The sequence below is a fragment of the Lipomyces tetrasporus genome (assembly GCF_029532465.1).
Source record: "Lipomyces tetrasporus strain NRRL Y-64009 chromosome Unknown POJ06scaffold_10, whole genome shotgun sequence".
NCBI lineage: Eukaryota > Fungi > Ascomycota > Lipomycetes > Lipomycetales > Lipomycetaceae > Lipomyces > Lipomyces tetrasporus.
Window position 1 is genome coordinate 69,874 of NW_026611605.1, and position 19,264 is coordinate 89,137.

A 19,264-nucleotide genomic window follows, 5' to 3' on the forward strand; every position below is an offset into this window, starting at 1 on the left:
CAACCTGACCTCAAGCCAAAAGCTACTCCTGATTAAGTATCTATTCTATTTGGCGAATATCCTCGGCAAAAGTGGCCGATTTGTGTACGCCAATCTTCGGATTAATTAATCCGCAATCCGTATCCGCCAAGTTGAAAAGTGGCGGATTTCTATCCTCCTTAATATCGTACACATCATTATCCGCCTATCCGCCTGTCCGTTAACAGCCCTACAGTGCTCGGCCAGGGAAGTATGCATAAATGGAATGTAGTTTATGACTGGGCTGACCGACTCCGACCACCATAACTCGTCCTGCACTCCGGAGGGCTAAGCATGCTGTGACAGCTCTGCTTTCACCCGTGCATTTCAAAACTGTGGCTGGATCGAATTCATTTAGACCGTACAGAATCTCCTTCGCTTGTCTTCAGAGTTTTGCCAGGTCCACAAGGTGTCAGGGCCAGGATCAGCGCTAAAAATACGCCTTGGTGCCAAGCCATGCAGGATACGCGCTGGCGCGCGGATTAGGCAAATACGCTTACAGTCAAGCATATATGTTTTTGATTATACAACTATGCTTGAAGTATGCATTGTACGTCGGTTTTTGTCCTTGTCGTGCCTTACAGCACGCTTAGGCTGTGCCCGGAAGTGAGAGTGGGGACAAAAGCGACATCATATGGGAACTAAAAGTAATGAGCTCACTCAGTTCAGGGCTGCCAAAGGCGAGGATAACGTTTAGGAATGAACGCGAATAACGAATACAAATAATTGAAGTTTTTGCTTACTAATGCGAATATTTTATTCGTAGATATTTCGTACTGTTCATAAATATTTGTGATTCGAAGTTTGATTTAATAGGCTGTTCACGATACGATATCGCCGGGCTTTTACGGATATCCACGGATATATCCGTTATCCGTGTATCCGTGCCGATCCCTATCATTGACTCTCTGACGGACACTATCAGACGTGTTTTCTAGAGGCTGCTACCCTTAGAGATGAAAACGTCAACAGAAGAAATTCGCGAACACGTCAAAGCCCGATATGATTGGCCGCTATAAAGTTTAAACAGCTACTGTCTTTGCAAAATTACGGATATTATTCGTTATTGTAATCGACACCCTAGATTTTAATTGTTATGAATAAACGGAAATCGTGTGAATTCGAGTAACGAATCCAAATAAGGAAGATTTTGATCGTGTGACGTGTCTACTCAAAATAATGTTCTAGTGCGGCCGGCTCAGGCTTGGCGAAACCACGGTAATTCGCAAAAAGTGCTGGTGTAGACGTGTAGTTGCAGTGGTTTGAGGGCTAACGCTGCTAATAACACCGAAGTGCGGCTTGACGGGTGCGGCTAGTCAGGGACTGCGATGCAACGCTTTGGACAGCAATTGGAACTAGAGATGGGAAAACTAAAGTCAACTTAACTTACAGTGCTAAGTTTCGGTTAAGTTTAAGTCGAGACCATGGGAAAATTCAAGTCGACTTACTCAACTTCACAAGTCGAGTTGAGTCGACTTAACTAAACTTTGAGTTAACTCGGTTGACGCGACAAATCTACATGGTACTTTACAGACCGAGCAGGTTCCAGCACAGGCACACGAGCATAATTCTCGTATTTATCACACGCCAAATTTAAAATCTTGAGTTACGTTAAGTCGACTTAACTCCGACTTACTCAAAGTTGCAAGTTGAGTTAAGTTTGGTAGCAGAACCCAAGGAGAAGTGAAGTTTAGTTCAAGTAAAGTCGACTTAAGTTGACTTCAACTTAAAGTTACCCATCTCTAATTGGAACGCCTGAGCCAAGGGGCCATGGCCGTCAGCCACGGAACAATATATGGTTCATGAACGTAGGCACTTGGCATTCCAAAACCCTTCTGGCAGGAACTACCCTGCTGACAGGCTCAGGGGTAGGGTTGACTCACCCCTGGCGCCGCACCAAAGTTTCCCATAAGCGAGGCAAAAAAAACGTATAGAAGAGGAGAGAAAAACAAGCCGCGAGGACTTATATGCCTTTCTATAGCAAAATTGTAAATTGGCTATCAGCGCATGAAACTAGAGGTTATTTACAACCCAACCCTAAACCGCAACACAAGACCAATCCTACCCCCCTAACGCCGCATATCTTAACACTAACCCGGGAAACAGGAGATTTTAGGGCCGAATATGGTCCATATTCCTTTCCTCTGCCGTTGTCTTCATGGATTTCCTGATTACTTCCACATATAAATCTCCATCGAAAGAAATATTACCGTCCACGAGATTGGCGGCTTCCCAGTCCTCATCCGGAATAAAATCCCGCATTTACAGTCCAATTGTTTGGGGAGACAATTACAAGACCATGCATTTTAAATCAGCGGCTAAAACAATAATGCATGTGAACAGAACTGGCCAGCAGAACTCAATCCTATGACGCTACTCACGTATCTGGTAGGCTGCCTCTCGTTGGCTCGCCGCACTTCAATGAATGCTTGATTCAAGTCTCCAACCCACTTGTGGCCGCGGTATTCTATATAACCGTAGAAGCCTTGTGAGATATCATTCTTCGCCTTTTCAGCAAAGGACTGAGCCATTCTATCCATTTCTGCACTGACATCTCCGACATGGTCATGCAGAGTACCAGGATTTCGAAACCGTGGTAATTCGTCAAGACATACCAAGGATACAGACCTTAACATGTTGCCCGTCAATTCACATATCCTTATCTCGACAAACGGCAGTATAGTGCTCACTATATCCGACCTCAACAGCAATCATGACTTTATTTGCGGCACCCTCACGGCTAGACATCGTTGTTCCGTCTGCCTGTTTGTTGCTCCGGATTTAGTTGCCATAAATGCCCTTCCTGGTAGGAGATCCTGCATTGTAAATATTAGACAGTAAGCTGGCGTCGGCTCCATGACTAGAGAGGTATTGCCGAACACTAGAAATAATCGTGTCTCCGAGCGCGAGAGCTGCACCTTCGTGGAGAGTACGTTGGGCAGTAACCACCGTCACATGCTTGGCACAGCTGTTGTATGCCAGGTATGGGTACCTATGTTGAAAATCTATAAGTCACAATCGGGAAAGCAAATGCCTCTCAAGGCTTATACTTCTGATCCTCTGAAATATTTCTCGCCGATTTTGTCTTAGACCAGCACTCCTCCAAATTCAAATACTGGGAATAAGGCATAGGGATATCTAATCGCTGTTCCGGTGGATTATTCTTCAACGGGCTAAGCGCCTTGTGGTAATCCGAAGGCGCGTTCTCGTCCTTCACCAGAGACATATCCCTCGACCCGGTGACTGAAGTCCTGCTCGATACCAGCTCATCTACTGAATTCGGGCGAACTGGCCGGTTTAAAAACGTTTCCCGCAGCGCATGTCTGACGGGTCAGTGATGAGACTAGGATGCGCCGCCGCGTGCTTCTTGATCCCGCACGAGACAGAGATCGGCGAGAGTTCGTGGACGACCCAGCAGCTATCGCGTCCATATTTCAGAGTAAAGGGAATGCAGCGAGGAGCCTAAATCAGCCAGAGTAAACAAATACCGGTAGAATAGCACAGCTTTTACCCATATCAGAGCATAATTCCGTGGTTCGATTAATGAGCACACTCCGAAAAGTTCATGCAAAGTGTATGCAAGTTTTTCAGCCAAACGTTGAATGCTGTGGCCGTGAGTCTTGTCAACCCATCTTGCATAGTGGCTGGTCACATTTATACAACCTTGGTTGTCTTCATTTATCGTTGCATCCTAATCACGTCGTTAATGGATGTGACAAGAGGCAACTAATGGACAGAGGACTTGCCACGACTTCCCCGTATCTAACCTTCATTAGACCCTAATAGATGTATATGAACCTCAACAAGCTTGGATAATTTACGCAGAATTACTCCACAATCAGAATCAGACGTCGCGTGCCAGTGATTAAAATGCTAAATCTCGCGGTTTGCATTGCCTGATCCACCTCGAAACTATTGGAAAGCAATCCTTAGAACAGAAATAAAAATTGCAATCTATACATTTCAATAGCGCAGCTCACTATTCCATTTTTAAAATTCAAACATGATTGCGTTTAATATGCGATTGATGGAACAGCTCTGTCCCTCGCGATATTGGAAATTACTTGGTCACTAAAAAAGCCACTCGAGCAATTTAATTTCCCTCCTGAATACGGGTGGGCCGGGTTACTTGCTCATGGATTATCTCTATCAAGACACCTCAACAGCGCGGGGTACGCGGGGTACACCTCGTCTTTACACAACGCCGGGCAGACTATCATTCGAACAATAGATATAACTTCGCTAGCTGTGCCTCGGTAGGCACTCAGGCAGTTTCATTTGTCTCGTCGTTCTGACCCTTTTCTTGCCCGCCAGGACCTCGCGGGCCATCCTTTGCCTGTTGCATCATTTTCACCTTCCCTTTCTTCACACTCCGCCACTCCATCGCCAGGGCTCCAAAGAACGCAAGTGCGGCCATCGAAGTACCGACAATGAACGCCCTTGTGAGTGCATAATCGTACGCAGTCAAGACTGCGGGCAACTTGTCCGCACTGACAATATTGCGCAGGTCGGTGGCGCCCGACATGAGCACTGCGTTCGGGTCGAGCCCGGTTACAGTCTTCAGGCCAGCCGCGAGCTTCGTCGAGAAGATGCTCTGCCCCACTCAAACGAAGATCGCGCCGCCCAGTGACTGTCCGAAGAACATGAGAGACACACCGGTCGGGATGTCTTTGCGCTGCAGCGAAGCTTGCGCTGCCACGCCGGATTGTTGCATGGCCATGCCTTGGCCGAAACCATAGATGGATTGATAACCGATCCATTTTGCGTGGTTAGTGTCAACCTTGAAGGTCGTCATCAGGCCGGCACTAGTGGCCATAAAGACGGCTCCGGCGAGAAGGAAGGGCGTATAATAGCCGACTTTAGAGACGACGATGCCGGTAAGGATGCTGGCGATGACGAGCGAAAGGATCAGCGGCAGAATCATTATTCCAGATTTCATCGCATCGGCATTCTTGATTGCTTGTAGCCATATAGGCAAATAATAAATAAACGCCATCATTAGTGGCACCGACGCACATCGAGCAGGTAACTCCGGCTGCAATGGATCGCTGTGCGATGATTCGGGGGGGTATAGTGGCGTTCTCGCGTTGCCAGAGCTGAATCCCGATGAAGGTGAGGAAGAGCACGCTAAAGAGAACAAGCAGCGCAATAATGCGGCCAGAATCCCAAGCGTATTGGGTACCACCCCATTGAAGAGCCAAGAGCAGGCTGATGATGCTGGGAAGGAAGACGAGGGATCCCAGGGGGTCGAGTTTGATCGCTTGTTGTTTCTCCGTGGCGCTGGCCTCCTTAGGACTTGGGACACGAAGCATCAACAACATAATCAGTGCAGAGAAGCCTCCAATCGGTAAATTGAGATAGCAGCACCAGCGCCATGTGACATTCTTCGTGAGACTGCCTCCACTTAGAGGTCCCACGACGGAGGAAACGCCAAAGATGGCTCCGGAAAAGCCCTGCCACATGGGCCGCTTTTGTAGTGGCAGCAGCGGGATCATTATGACGATGACACCAGAGAAGATACCGGACGAGCCCAAACCAGCCAGTGCGCGTCCACCAATGAAGGATGGAGAGTTAGAAGCAGCACCACATAGCGCAGACCTGGCTTCGAAGATACCAGCGCTGGCTGGGAAAACCCATTTGGTATTATAGAACGTGTAAATTCGGCCGTAGATGAGCTGGATGGCGCACGAGGTGATGAGATATGCGCTGCTGTACCAGCCAACGTCGTTGAGGGAGTAGAAATCGTCGGTGATTTGTGGGATGGCGGTCGAGATGATGGTGCGGTCCTAAGAGATGCTTTTATTAGCTATGTTTTGGTGTGGAGGGAGGGACAGGCTGGCAAACAATTCAACTGGATTGACGGATTGATTGAATTGACGGACAATCAGTCAATTCAATCAACCCAATCGGGCCGACTTTAGTAAATCAATCAATCAATTCGAAGAGGCCGGTTGATTGATGAAATTGACGGATTGACGGGCCGCCCTCTGGACGCTCGGGCTGGCCGGCGTGTGGCACACTCTTTGGATCTTCGGCCCACTCAAGCCAAGAAAGAAGAGGTCGAAAATAGCTACAGAATTCAGTGGCAGGCTGCAGTCAACTGTGCCTGAGTCCTACTTGATAAGTACTACAAATTGTCCGGCTTATTACGCTGCCGTTGCCCTCCACCCGAGGTACAGGTGGCGATACTTTGAGACGAAATGGTCAACGCGGGAATCGTGGATTACTGACGCCAGGACAGCGGTCCAACGACTATGGGATTCTGACTACAAGAAGCGACCGATCAGCAATCAACTGGACCGTTGATGCCGGACTCGACGAGCCCAAGGACCTCCCCGATGACGAGTACGAGCGTTGGCAGCTTAGGACGGCTACTACGGATATTGATGTGGAGGACCCGTTGGAATACTGGTACAACAAGAGGTCAGAATACCCTCGTCTTTGTCAAATGGCCGTGGATATTTTATCTATCCTTCCCATGTCGGCTGAATGCGAGAGGCTCTTCTCGTCAAGTGGCCTCATGGTGACGCCTTTACGGTCACGGCTTGAAGCAACAACAATCGGGCTAGCACAGACGGTACGATCGTGGTTGAAGACCGGGGTCATTCACGATAGCGTTATGGACGTTCGGGACCTCGACGCCAAGGATCATTGTGAAGAAGGGTCAGACCCGGTCAAGGACGATTTCAACGAGGAATCGGGCGACGATACCGGGGCGGTGAGTCTGCCGGAGGACGGCGAGGTGGAGGTTGTTACTGTTTGGCTAAGTGATGTATCAATTGTCAATTCAATTCAATCAATTCAATATAGGTCTTCGATTGGTCAATCCAACTGGTCCTCACGGTTGATAACCGTCAATCGATTCAATCTGACCTCCGGGTTGATTGAATTGAATTGTTTGCCAGCCTGGGGAGGGAAGACGTACAAGAGCGACCAGTAACATGCAGAGGTAGACCCCGGTCATGATAACAATGACGTTTCGGATAGGTGGGTATTGGGTGCCTTCGCCGCCTGACGGGCTATGAGGTGGTCCTCTCTTTTCGACGTCGACGGGCTTTTCTGCTTTGTGTTGTTCTCGGCTGGGGGGTCCATGGTGTCCATGGTTGTTATTGACGAGTGTGCAAAGGTGGATTGAAGTTCAGCCGAAACAGTCAAAGTCCGTTTTGGGAAGGGTTAAGGTTGGATAATTAATTAATTATTGAAATTTGAGAAGCTTCAGGCACCACCTGGGCGAGGGACGCGCTCATTATATGCTCCATCCTCTGCCTGTTGAATCCCAGCTGCTCGGGGTGCCATCAACACCCTCGGGTCCGAAACTGCTGTTCCAACCCGTTTACGTGCCAAGTCCCCTCACAGATCCCTCGTCATCATACCCGGGCTCGGGGGCTAACTGGTTGTTCGGCCCCGAGGTCTTTCTCGCATCCGTCTCCCCAACCACCCTCCCACGTATCGGTTCGAATGCTTGCGAGCAAGATTGCAAAACCCGGAGACGCATTCTCGTTTGTTGGATTTTGAGAGATACGGCACAGCGTTATTGACAAAGACTCGAAGGAATCATTATTACTGTATTCATCGAGCCCTGAAGCAATGGACCGTGAAGAAGGCAGTCTGAGTTTGTGAATATCGGTTATCCAGTCTAGACTATATTCTTAGGGTTTTTCTACTAATCTGGTCTTTGATTCACAAACCCCCAGTTTCCACCCTACTGCCCCTCGGGCGGCCTGCCAGCAGCCGCCATATCTTCAAACATCTTGAACATGTCCGCCATCGCCTGTCCGCCGTTTTCGGACAAAAACATGTTGGCCGTCTCCTCTGCCTTCTCCTTCGCCCGCAACAGCATCGCCTCCTCGTGCTCGCGAATCCGCGGTCTCGAGCGCCGCCTGCCACGCGGCCGCGTCCTCGGCTTCCAGCACCCCTCCGAGCGCGTGCGCCATGTCCAGCGAGTCCCAAAGCGCCCTGTTAACGCCCTCGCCAGCCCACGGCTTCATCAGATGAGCCGCGTCGCCAACCAGCGTCGCGCCTGTGCAGAGCTCCCAGCGGCTGCCGATGGGGAGCATGTATAGGGGACTAGGGGTAAATGTCGGCAGGGCTGCCGGGTTGTCTTTGGTGTCCTCGTCGCATGCTGTGGCAAGCAGATCCTGGAGGGGAGACGCCCACTTACTGAAGAGCTTGTCGTCGCTCAGCAGCGTCATCTTGACCTCGGCCGCGCTCTTGCCCTCCAGCGCGGCCGCCTTGGCCCAGTGCTCGCGAGGCGCGCTCACGGCCGCGTACACCCGGATCGAGTCCTGCGGGCCACGGTATGTGATCATGCCGTTCCCGCCGCCGAGCGCGTAGAGCGTGCCCGAGCCGTTCAGCTCAACTAGATGTGAATTTTTTACCGTCACCGTCACTAACTGCGCGCCGCTGTAGTAGGGCTTGAAGTCCGTGAGCAGCTTGCGCACCCGGGACCACGCACCATCCGCGCCGACGACAAAGTCGTATGTCGCGGTGCCATTGGCGCCTAAGTCAAGCGCGTGATCTCGGTCGCTCCCGTGGTCGCGTTGCGGGCGTCCCGTACGGCCGTGATCTTGTGATTCCACTTGACAAAGTCCGAGGGAAGGTTCTCAATAAGCAATTTGGTGAGTGCGTTGCGCGCAATTTCCGGGCGGGATGCGAGCTCGCCTTCGTCGGTGTGCAGCACGGTGCTCTGGGGTTTGAGGACGCGACACGCCTCGGAGCAGTTGCCTACGGCCGCCTGGAAGCTGTCCCACAGGCCACACTCGCGCATCACCCTCAGCCCAGACTCGTCGTGCAGATCCAGCATCCCTGACGGCTTGGCGAGCTCCTGTGGCGTCAGCTTGCTGCGCAACTCGTAAATCGTGGGGCGGATGCCGCGTTGCCGCAGCAGTAGGCCGAGTGCCAGGCCTGGGTCCGCCGCCGACGATGGCAACCCGGGGTCGAAAAGGCATTTAGCGCGCGTGTGTATGAAAAAGAGAGCGAGAGAGAGAGAGAGAACGTGTTTGCATGTGTATATACTGCAAAGTCTCGTAAAATTCACAAAAAGCTAGCAGGGGCATCCAGCACAGGCCGTGAGCCGCACGATCGCGGACGCTCAAGATAGGACTGCCACCTAGAGAAACCGCGCCAAGGAAGGAAACGTGGCAGCCACCGCCAACGCTGCACCTTCAATTACGCTTCACTAGCTCCGCCAGGATGCGACTTTCTGGCAATGCCTGCACGTTGAAGTGTGGTAGTCCCTGCAAATGGCTGTACCGGGGCAGCTCATCTGAGCGGGTGGGATGAAGCGCGCGCAGGGCGGGTTGGCGCACTAGATGGTCGATCGCTCGGGACAACCTGGAAATTGTTAGGCGGCCGCTTCCTCTCGATGCCAGGCTAGTAGGGATCGGCACGGATAATATCCAGGCTAATTTTTCCTTATCCGTATCCGTATCCGTATCCGCGTAAAATATCTATATCCGTATCCGTATCCATATCCAGATATATTGGCTTTATCCGTATCCGTATCCGCAGTATCCACGGATATCCGTAATATCCACGGATACGACTCACGTGACCTTGAAGGGGCTCTTGCTCAGTCGTTTTTGGTTTGGAGCCCAGGACTATGGAAAGAGGATGATCCTACGATACGACTGACTATATTGATCACTCAATTGGGCTGCAAACCGCTATATATCCAGCATTCAATAACGGACAACAAACCCTAACCCAGTATCTAAGCAGTTGCGACTAATCAGATCCGTGTTCTGATTCAAGCTTCCCTCCGCTCACAGGCAAGCGCGCACCAAATTCTGGATTCATGGACTTCCGTTCCCTATACAACTGAATATTTGGCAAATCGCAACTCACTTAAACTCTCCCAGTATTATTATTTTACACATTTGTATTTGTTACGTATCCGTGGATATCCGTGGATATCCATGGATATATCCGCGGATATGACTAATCAATATTACCTTATCCGTATCCGTATCCATATCCGCATATTCTCTATCCGTATCCGTATCCGCGACGGATATCCACGGATATATCCGTTATCCGTGTATCCGTGCCGATCCCTACAGGCTAGAAGTGCTTGCGAGTCGCGAAGAGTGCGAACGAGGGAATACAATCAAACCAATTCTGAGCCCGGTAAGATCGGCAATGCACGTAGACGTCTTCTGGGCAACGCGCTAACGCTGTTGGAACTGCAGGAGCGCGCCTTTTAATATCTGTGCCTATGCCGGCCAAGTCCTCCACAGGTGGCTTTCCAGGGTGTTCCAAACCATTCTTCGTCTTCTTACCTGCCTCGACCCATATGTCAAATGTCCGCGGCACGATTCCTTCCAAAATAAGATGCATAACGTCCACAGGAAAGAAATCTGGCCAGTATAATGTTGGCACATCAACCAACGGCGAGCGGCCAGAGATGCCTAAACTCTTGTACATGCTTGCGTCGTGCAGTCTGTGGCAACATTCAATATCCTCCTTCATATCAGTGAGCATGTTAAGGACAATTCAGATCTATATATACACGAGCAGCCTCCTCAAACTCGGAGGACGAAACAAGAAGAACATCAGCTACGTGAAGCAAACGAAGTACAGGATCAGAACACATGATCCTCATGGAGTGAGTTATCACACAGCCGATGACCAGACCTGCACAGACAGAGCGGAGAGGGAGCTCCAACTAGCCGAGACACGAAGCGGAGAAAGAACAAACTCCGAAGGCGTGCTTCGAACATCGAGGCACGAGCGGGGCCTGGTTGTGATTTTGTCGGGATACTTCCGACGTGCGCACGGTAGTATCAGTGGCTCCCGTTTAAGCGCGGATTATCAGGTACGCGTTGTTGATGAGGACAGTGACGAATATGTCGCAGAAGAAACACTGCAAGACACGCAGAGCGAAGCGGATGGAGAGATCACCGATGTTCCGCAAGGAGGGGATGGCAGCGTTGAAAATGGTACCGTTTAAAAGTTATCAATTGGCGATTTAGCAGGCAATTAACGAGGAATAGAGCCACAATCAATCCGAATTTCGGCCACAAGCTGCCGGCAATCTTATAGGGCTCTCACTCCCACGCTGAAGGTAAAACTACTATTTAGTTTATATCAGGAATTGCTAACGGTAGTGTCATTTATCATAGGTATCGGAGTCTCGCAAACTTGAGGCTGCCAAAAGAGAAAGAGCTCGCCAATCTGGAGAGAGCTAGGAGTATCAAGCTGCGTCAGTCTTATCTGGCGAAGCGTAATTTATAGTAGCCTGCCGGCTGCTATTAAACGGTTTGCTCGGTTGCTCGGTTGCTGTGATTCAATAAATATAGTGGTAACGTATCTAAATGGGAAGCTACTCCTGAAAACTCTCGTAGTTACTCGAGTCTAATGACTTGTCACAGGAAACTCGCTATGCCGAAATACTGTAGAGGATCGTGTGCGGCGGGAGAGTCACATCGATCAAGTGACTCTGTCCAAACAGTTTTCAGATGTATGGGTAGTGCCATTCATTTTGTTCACTGACTCGCTGTGACCACTGACCAGTCGCCAGAGTGACAACAACAATTTCTTGGAGTGGCTCTGCAAATTGCCATCAGAGCGGCTCTGACCAAACATCAGTGTGCTCAGAGTTTTTTGTCATAGGGTTATTCATGGCGAAGGGAATAATGGAAGCCCGTTCCTTGCCAGCAACATAAACTTGCGCCATTGAAAAGCAGTTCTATAAATGCAGATAAGGACAAAAACAGAGGACCATGAAAACAGATATCAGGTTTTAAGTCTGTCAAAGTGAGTCCTGCGCCTCACCCGGTTGACGGCCGTTTCCACCATGGAGTCTTGAAATAGGCACTCATGTCAGGAGTCGTCTCCTGAGGGTCTCGTACTGAGCCGCACAGTGTCGGTCTCCGGCTAAGCAGCACTACAGAGACCGGACCGGAAGGTCGGCTCAAAGTGAGCTGAACGGGATGACGTTAGATGCCTCTTGGTCTCGCGGGTATGGGCGGAAGGAACGAGTTTGCCTTGGTCTTCTCTGGTATTTGGATTTGTAATTGCGTTTTGGCTTTCTTGTTGATTTGTCATTTTGATTTCTATTTGTAATTGCAGAAGTGAGTTCTCCATTGTATAAAAGGCAGGGTTTAAACCTGTTCGAATAGTTGATATTCTAAAATATATCGGCATAAGCCACAAGCTATCTTGTCCATATAGTACCGAGTCCAGTCCAGTGAACTCTCACAACTCAAGCCACTAACGCCGGAAAGAATTTACAGGCGTGCAATCATCTCGTCTCCATTAGTATGTGACTTAAGAGTGCAGTCTCCCAGCACTACCTCCTGAAGGCTTGGCGGGAAGTCGTCTGACACAAACTCGACGTCTTGTACAATCATCTATTGTTGGTAAGGCATGTCGATCCATGCAGCCAATCCGTCAGATGACACACAAGTGTACTTATCTCTCAGCCCAACGCGTCTCTTTCTCGAACTTTTCTCTCTCCTTGCCCTTCATATCCTTGAGCCCAACCTTTCTCAAACTCGAAAAGAATTCGAGGGCATCACCGAACGTCTCATGATGTGTCCAGCCATCTCTCTTCACAAGGCCATTGATACTGTCGAAAAAGTCTTGGACCTCATTCCATCCCTCGGCATCCTGCAAATGGCTTTCTAACTCATCTTCAGTAAAATGAATTGGGCAACTGCCTTCAATAGCTAATTCTTTCCAATGCCTAAGAGAAGCTTCACCGTCAGGCATCTCCGAGTTTAGAGTTTACGACAGTCAAGTACCTTTCAACGTTGATAAGTGCCTCTCCAAATGACACAATATCGTCGTCCCACGTATTGCCGGCGAATTCCACTGGTAGGCGCCTGGTTTTCCCGTGGTCTAAATGGAAAACTTTCGCCAATTCTGGGTTTCGTTCTTCAGTCTCCATCAGATAAAGCTGAAAAAGTGTAGATTTGGAAATCTGCCGTTTGATCCGGGCTTTATCCTCATCGTCGAGGTCGTCAAAGTGGGCCGGACGCTTTAGTAAAATGCGGCCCTGATAGTCCACAAGCTGAGATGGCCGGGCTTGGAGGAAAAGGGGCCCAGCCCAGACACCTTGCCAATCAATCACAGCAGTGATGCATTGCTATCAACAAATAAGTTTGAAGAATGGAGATCTTGGTGCCATATAATAGATCGAGTAAGCTGCTTGTCAGTATCGACAAGATAAGGGGCAACTTTAAGAAATTTTTCCAGTAGCTGTATATGCGCCTCTGGAGTATTTTGCGCTGTAGACACTAACAGAGGGTCGTCAGATGCTTTCGGACGAGCGTAATGTTCGATCCACGCTATTTCTCTACGGCCTATGGACATCACATAGTCCATCGGATTCCACCCTTGTGATTCTTAGCTGACAAGCCATAGCCGACTCTATATGGAATTGTGAAACTTACAAGGGCCACGATCAATATTCATCATTGAACGTTCGTTATTCCAGAAACCTCTGTCAACTGAAGGTCCAATGGTAAACATTTTCGAAACTTTTTCCTTCAATTCTATAGGCGCATCACTGACAATCTCTGCCGAAACGGCGCCCTTCACGGCATCACTTGCAAAGTATATGTTCCCATAGCTTACGATTGGGTAAGCGATCATCTACACAACACAAAGACCATAAGAATGGATACTTACTGTGAAAATGACAAAGACAACAGCTTCGTCTCGACTGAAACGACCTCCTTCATGATCAAGAGTTTTGAATCAGGCGTCAGCTTATCCCAGGAATTTCCAAGCTGCGTCCCCACAGCCTCCTCCATGATGATATATTCCGAGCCAACAGGATTATCAGAAGTAGCACTCCATCCATACACCTGAGGAACGGGAAGTTGAAGAGCGGTTCGGACCTAGCAACTGTATGAGTCTTCCCTTGTATTATGTCGAAAGCAGTTGTTTGATCAACTTACGAGTTCCATCGTAGCTACCTCGGAAGCAGTCGTGTAAAACGGAGGCCCAGCGTTCGGGTTTGGAATGCGCGCTATAACAGCCTTTCCATCATCCATGAGAAGACGGAAAACCTTGTTATACCCTCCTTCCGCTAGCTTTATCATTGACACGCAGCTGTCCGACCCTACAACTTCGGCTGCAACATTTTGAAGTTCAGTGACGTTGAAGAATTTGTATCTGTCTCGAAGCTGTTGATCTTCACCCCAGACCCACCGCCCACTGGTGTAGCGGAAAAAGCTTTCATATTCAGATGCGGACTCAGTCTGGTTGGAGGTACTCATCATGCGAACGGCCAAATCCCGGGATCTAGTCCTCAAAAGACCTCGAGACAAAGACTTAGTGAAGGAACGTGAGCCTCGGGCACAAACGCTATCTCCGGAAACCTCAATATTCTTACAGTTGAAGATAAAGGATGGCTCACATGCAATTTCATCGCTCGTGGTCGTGTTGGTGGCTCAGTAGGTGAACTGCTCGGGAGGTGTTATGAGGTTTCAGGCCGTAAACTTTAGGGAGGTTTTGTGACCCCAGATTTTCGAGATAACCCTTGCCCACTCTAAAGGGCGTAAAACCGCATTTCTCTGCATCATTTTGACGCCTCAAATTTACGCTAGGCCCAAATTGGCTAAATCTACACGAACATGGCATAGTGCAGCTTTCTTGTCGCGTCATGGATCTGTTTACACGCTTCTCAGTCGCGCACCTTCTCCGGCAAACCAGAGGTGACGTAGCCTGCAAGCTATCTCGCCATCTCAGATAGCCTCTCACATCTACTGATCAGTGACGGATAGTTACAATATTATACTGTGTCTTGCCCACAGTACCTGAGTACTTGACACGATCGCAGCTATCTCGGTCGTTTTACACGTAATGATTGAACAACTCGATATCTATATCCGAGCTCACTCTGAAACCAGGATGTTTAGAATTTCTTGGCGGTACCTCTCATTAACTACGGACTGGGCGTGAGGCAGCCTTTGCCACGTTGAGGGAGGCCTGCGACCGACCCGCTCGGCTTAGAGAAGGGCAATGTTCCTCGCGATATGCGGCTGGCATTAACTGGTATACATTCGTCCACTTACCTTCTTCATCCACACCGTGCGCGTAAAGAAAGACAGCAACCCAATCTCTATTGGCCGCAATTAGGATGCAGTATGACAAGTTGTTTCAAATAATTTTGTCCGCGGCCTGGAACCGGATTCGCTCTGACCACCATCACGTGAGAAGTCGTACACCACACCATATTGAAGTATATGAAGAGGCATATGGAACGTGCACAGATATTTAGACCAGGCTATTCGCGGTGTAGAAGGGCAACTTGTTTTTGAGCTCCGAAGAAGATCGCCAATATTATTTCATTGCACGCTCCTTTGGTCTTAAGCTAACAGGTCAGACAATAATCATAGCGCGGGAGATGGAATATTCATCTTCGCAAAAAGAAGGGAAAGCTTGGATAATTCGGCTCCTGTGGCTCATTACAGAAACAATATTTGGAAGCCAGCCTTGTCGCAATTACGTGGGCTGAGTCAATTGCCACTACAGTAATGCAAGGTGGTTTCTCGAATCCCGCGGCTGCGTGGACGAAGAATGATGTGAGTGCGCCCTACAGAGTGCTGAAGTTTGCATTCTCATGGAGATGGACAATGAAATGAAGAAGTCGACTATACGATGATCAAGGTGATTTGCTAGAGAGCACCAGCACAGTGATGCCGTGCGGGGCCATGATGAGATATGATGCATATCATATTCTGCAATAGAGCCGTTGGCTAGTAGATCCCTACTCTAGAGAGAGTAGTCAATGACTGTATTTTCTTACGTACTATTATATTCAATAGTACATGCAAATCTTTACTTCTTAAAGATTAGCTACAGAGAAAATACTGTCAGTCAGAAGAGAGGGGTATCAGAGCTTGAGCGTGTACATAAATAGTCCTAGTCAATCCCTCTTGGAGACGCAACTAAGGTCTAACCAACCATCTCTGCGATCTCCGACAACCCCTTCTTCGTTCATCTTGCTGCACATTCTCTTAGAAAAGCCATCTTCACAGCCTTTTGTTCTGTAGCACTATCGTCAGTTAAGATGTATTGAGGACGCCAACCCAATGCCCACAATTTTAGCGTTTGCAATGCTTTGCAGAGCATATCACTCGGACTGCAGAATTGCGTGAGGGCATGTTAAAAAGATACCGTGCCCGTCTCGGACCATAAACGTGAACAGAGCGTAATTGTGGGAGTTCGTGCCATATGTAGAGTCGAATAACGTCAGGTAACCACGTTGGCGAAGCGTCACAATATTTTCCCTATCAGCGAATACGAATCCGTCAAGTTCTACGTCATGATCTTGGATCTTTGTTCTCCTTGTCAACAAGTCCTCTCTCGACAGAAACTCTAGGGCTTCCCTGATGTCTTCTAGTGCTGTCATTCCAATATGTGGAGCACGTTCAGCTGGGTTTTCTGACAAGAATTTCTGCTGAAGATTGATCACTTCTTGATTGCGAACGTAGTTTCCTCCAATGGTCTTCTTTAGTACTTGTCTTCCCAGGAGCGACCGTGTGACGCTGACTTGATAAGTTCCGATGGACGATAAAGCTTTTGCGCTTCGGCGGTGAGGTGCTCTTGAACGTACGCATTGCGTTTAAGCTGATCTGAGCGATCGAAATCATGATTGTGATTTGACCCTTGCGCGTCGGGGCTAGTCTACAGGAAGCGCCTTTCACAACTCGTGAACAACACAGAACGCGTAGTCTCCCTTCATATCGACATTAAATTTCGCCATGGCTCGTCCAAGTAAGAAATCCATACAGCGGTCTATCAATGGAAAAAAGAATGCTTTGAAGAGATTTGATACTGCCAGTCTGCACTTCGTTTGTCTCTGCTCTATATTCAGGATTTAATATAATTGTGCATGATACTAAGAAGACGAGGCTGCTGTATCATACAACAGCCGGACACCTAATAATTTAAGGTTTCAGGGTTAGGCAAAATATCGAAAATTACGGCCAGCTTTTTTCAACACTGACCTCACCATCGACAAGATGTTTTCGACAGTCACTCATTTCCGTATGCAGCGCCAGGCGACTTAAAAGACTGGCAAGACTAAGAAGTCTAAACCCAAAAAGACCTCTGAGCGTGGGATAAATAAACCAAAAATCACGTGTACCCTCTGCGGTAAACGCAATCGTGAGGAAAAGGACTGTCGAGTTAAGAAATATCGCGAACGTCTTGGTGTGGATGATGTGATTAGTGCTGGTCCCGCTGCTTCTGTAGCAGCCAGCGTTGCTACTCTTTCCCTGACGGCAGCCCCATCAATCTTTAATGACACTTTCCCACAGGAATCGTCTTTTGACTGTTCCTAACAATGACAGGGATGAAGAGATGCCTCTCTCTTGGAGCGATGAAGCGGATGCACATGATTGGTTGCTTGTAGTCAGGCATGGTGTCCAATATTGTATATATTGCGTATTGCGTATTGCAAATGGTTGCAATATGGAATACAATATAAACTTACTAGGGATCGGCACGGATAAGGATTTTCCGTTATCAGTATCCGTATCCGTATCCAGGCAACATAGTTATCCATATCCGTATCCGTATCCGTATCCGTAAGAACTGGGCTTTATCCGTATCCGTATCCTATATCCACGGATATCCACGGATATTCTCGCAGGAATATGAATAAAAGATATTACACCATCACTAATATGAGATATACCGTGCAACTGGGTTAGATACGACTGTCGTATAATGCTTAAGATCGATCAGGCGATGCATACGTATTAACCCAGGTCACATTGCTCTGCAAATGAGCCGGATGAGCAGGTCTAATATATGTAAAGATCAGCTTATATGCAGGCAACATAAGCTGTTGTTATTGATACGGTTTCCATATTTCGTGCCCGATTCTACGATTGCTCTGATCGACTGATGATTGCCGCATCTGGATGACAAGAATTAAAATTTACTTATCCAATTTGTAATTAAATACGAAATATGAAACAAGCATAACTACAAATAAAATTAAGACTTAGAAAATAAAAACATGGCTAAATAAGGCTTTCTTTGAATGACTGGCGAAAGGGAAGGATCCATGTCAGCATCGCTTGCGAGAACTTCGGACGCAGATTCATCAGGGGATATAATGTCATCAGAAGATGCGGTAGCTGTCTCACTCACTTCAAGGCGACGACGCGAACGGGATTGCGGGCCTTCGTCAGAGTCGCCTTCACTATCTGTGCCGGTATTCAGCGCATGATAATCAAGACGCTTCGCTCGAGCGGGGGCGCTGTTGTGTATTTATTCGTAGCTCAGTTTAGTGGACTACTACGTTCTTCGAAGAACTTCTGCGTAAACTATGTTCTTATTGTCGGATATAATCCCATGCTGGCCACAAAAGTCAAGCATCTCCTGGGTCTCCTTAATTCCCCCAATAAGCGATCCTGCCAAATTCTGACTCGGCAGTACAAGGGGGCAGAATTAACGGTGGGCTCTAAGAGCCAAAGAACCCGACAAACACAAGAGAACCTTTAGGGACAAGAGCTTTAGCGTAAGGGTTCATGTCGTGATTGTACGGAAGGGTGTCAATGATCAGGTCGAATTGGCCAGCTACAGCCTCCATCTGCTCAGGGTGACTGGAAATGAGAAAGTGATCGGCTCCAAGACGCTTAGCATCCTCGGCCTTTCCTTGAGAACGGCTGAAGAGAGTAACATCCGTGCCCATAGCTTCAGCAAGCTTCAAAGCCATATGACCGAGACCACCAAGGCCAACAACGCCGAATTTCGAGCCAGGATGGGCACCCCAGAGACGGAGCGGGGAGTAAGTTGTGATGCCAGCACAAAGGAGCGGTGCTGCGCCAGCAAGGTCAAGGCTGTCAGAGATGGAATGTACAAACTTCTCTGTTACAGGGTTAGGGTTAGGGTCAGGGTCAGGGTCAGGAAAATTGAGGAATTTGCAGACTTCAGGCCACTTCTGCCTTCGTTGAGGACGGTCAATACAGAGAGCAAGGATCCGAAGTCTTGCTACTGCTTCTGCGTTGCAAATTTCCATGGTTCTCTACTGCCCAAACCGTCACATTCGCGGTACAAGCTCCTGCAGTACTACCAGACTTCAAGGCATGAAGAATATCTTCACGATCAAATTGGGATATAACCCAAACAACGAACGTCTCGGAAGCGAATCCTTTCTTTGGAGGTTGTCATATAGCGTTGAAACCATTGTCTCACTCTTACTGGCATTATCACCCGTGATTATTATCAACTTACGCTCAAGCTCCAGCTCCATGAGTGTAGCTTCCAATGCAGCTTT

At 48.6% G+C, this 19,264-nt stretch overlaps 6 protein-coding genes across 6 annotated transcripts; all 6 read right to left on the minus strand.

Annotated features, from left to right (window-relative positions):
* Window positions 1–2,095: 2,095 nt before the first annotated feature.
* On the minus strand, window positions 2,096–3,449 carry POJ06DRAFT_296919 (uncharacterized protein; the record flags this gene model as incomplete). The annotated part of the gene is given in 6 exon segments (XM_056190577.1): window positions 2,096–2,256; window positions 2,400–2,646; window positions 2,672–2,791; window positions 2,855–3,010; window positions 3,069–3,288; window positions 3,308–3,449. The coding sequence occupies 6 exon segments, from the start codon at window positions 3,447–3,449 to the stop codon at window positions 2,131–2,133; spliced, it is 1,011 nt and encodes a 336-aa protein (XP_056041125.1). The 3' UTR covers window positions 2,096–2,130.
* Window positions 3,450–4,173: 724 nt separating this feature from the next.
* On the minus strand, window positions 4,174–7,238 carry POJ06DRAFT_296920 (major facilitator superfamily domain-containing protein). Its single transcript, XM_056190578.1, has 4 exons — window positions 6,944–7,238; window positions 5,010–5,804; window positions 4,650–4,969; window positions 4,174–4,610 (listed from the first exon to the last, which is right to left on the minus strand). Exons 1-4 carry the CDS (start codon window positions 6,980–6,982, stop codon window positions 4,283–4,285), a joined length of 1,482 nt encoding a protein of 493 aa, XP_056041126.1. The 5' UTR covers window positions 6,983–7,238; the 3' UTR covers window positions 4,174–4,282.
* Window positions 7,239–7,720: 482 nt separating this feature from the next.
* POJ06DRAFT_283084 (salicylate hydroxylase) lies at window positions 7,721–9,074 on the minus strand (the record flags this gene model as incomplete). The annotated part of the gene is made up of 4 exons (XM_056190083.1): window positions 7,721–7,870; window positions 7,932–8,544; window positions 8,598–8,922; window positions 9,014–9,074. 4 exons carry the CDS (start codon window positions 9,072–9,074, stop codon window positions 7,721–7,723), a joined length of 1,149 nt encoding a protein of 382 aa, XP_056041127.1.
* Window positions 9,075–12,432: 3,358 nt separating this feature from the next.
* POJ06DRAFT_283085 (kinase-like domain-containing protein) lies at window positions 12,433–14,246 on the minus strand (the record flags this gene model as incomplete). The annotated part of the gene is made up of 6 exons (XM_056190084.1): window positions 12,433–12,706; window positions 12,765–13,108; window positions 13,186–13,358; window positions 13,416–13,594; window positions 13,654–13,865; window positions 13,926–14,246. The coding sequence occupies 6 exons, from the start codon at window positions 14,244–14,246 to the stop codon at window positions 12,433–12,435; spliced, it is 1,503 nt and encodes a 500-aa protein (XP_056041128.1).
* Window positions 14,247–16,105: 1,859 nt separating this feature from the next.
* Window positions 16,106–16,522, minus strand: POJ06DRAFT_201731 (uncharacterized protein; the record flags this gene model as incomplete). The annotated part of the gene is made up of 1 exon (XM_056185250.1): window positions 16,106–16,522. A coding segment is annotated over one exon (417 nt), but the record flags the coding sequence as incomplete, so codon positions are not given.
* Window positions 16,523–18,448: 1,926 nt separating this feature from the next.
* Window positions 18,449–19,240, minus strand: POJ06DRAFT_285512 (uncharacterized protein; the record flags this gene model as incomplete). Its single annotated transcript, XM_056190199.1, has 2 exons — window positions 18,449–18,855; window positions 19,222–19,240. The coding sequence occupies 2 exons, from the start codon at window positions 19,238–19,240 to the stop codon at window positions 18,449–18,451; spliced, it is 426 nt and encodes a 141-aa protein (XP_056041130.1).
* Between the last annotated feature and the right edge of the window lie 24 nt (window positions 19,241–19,264).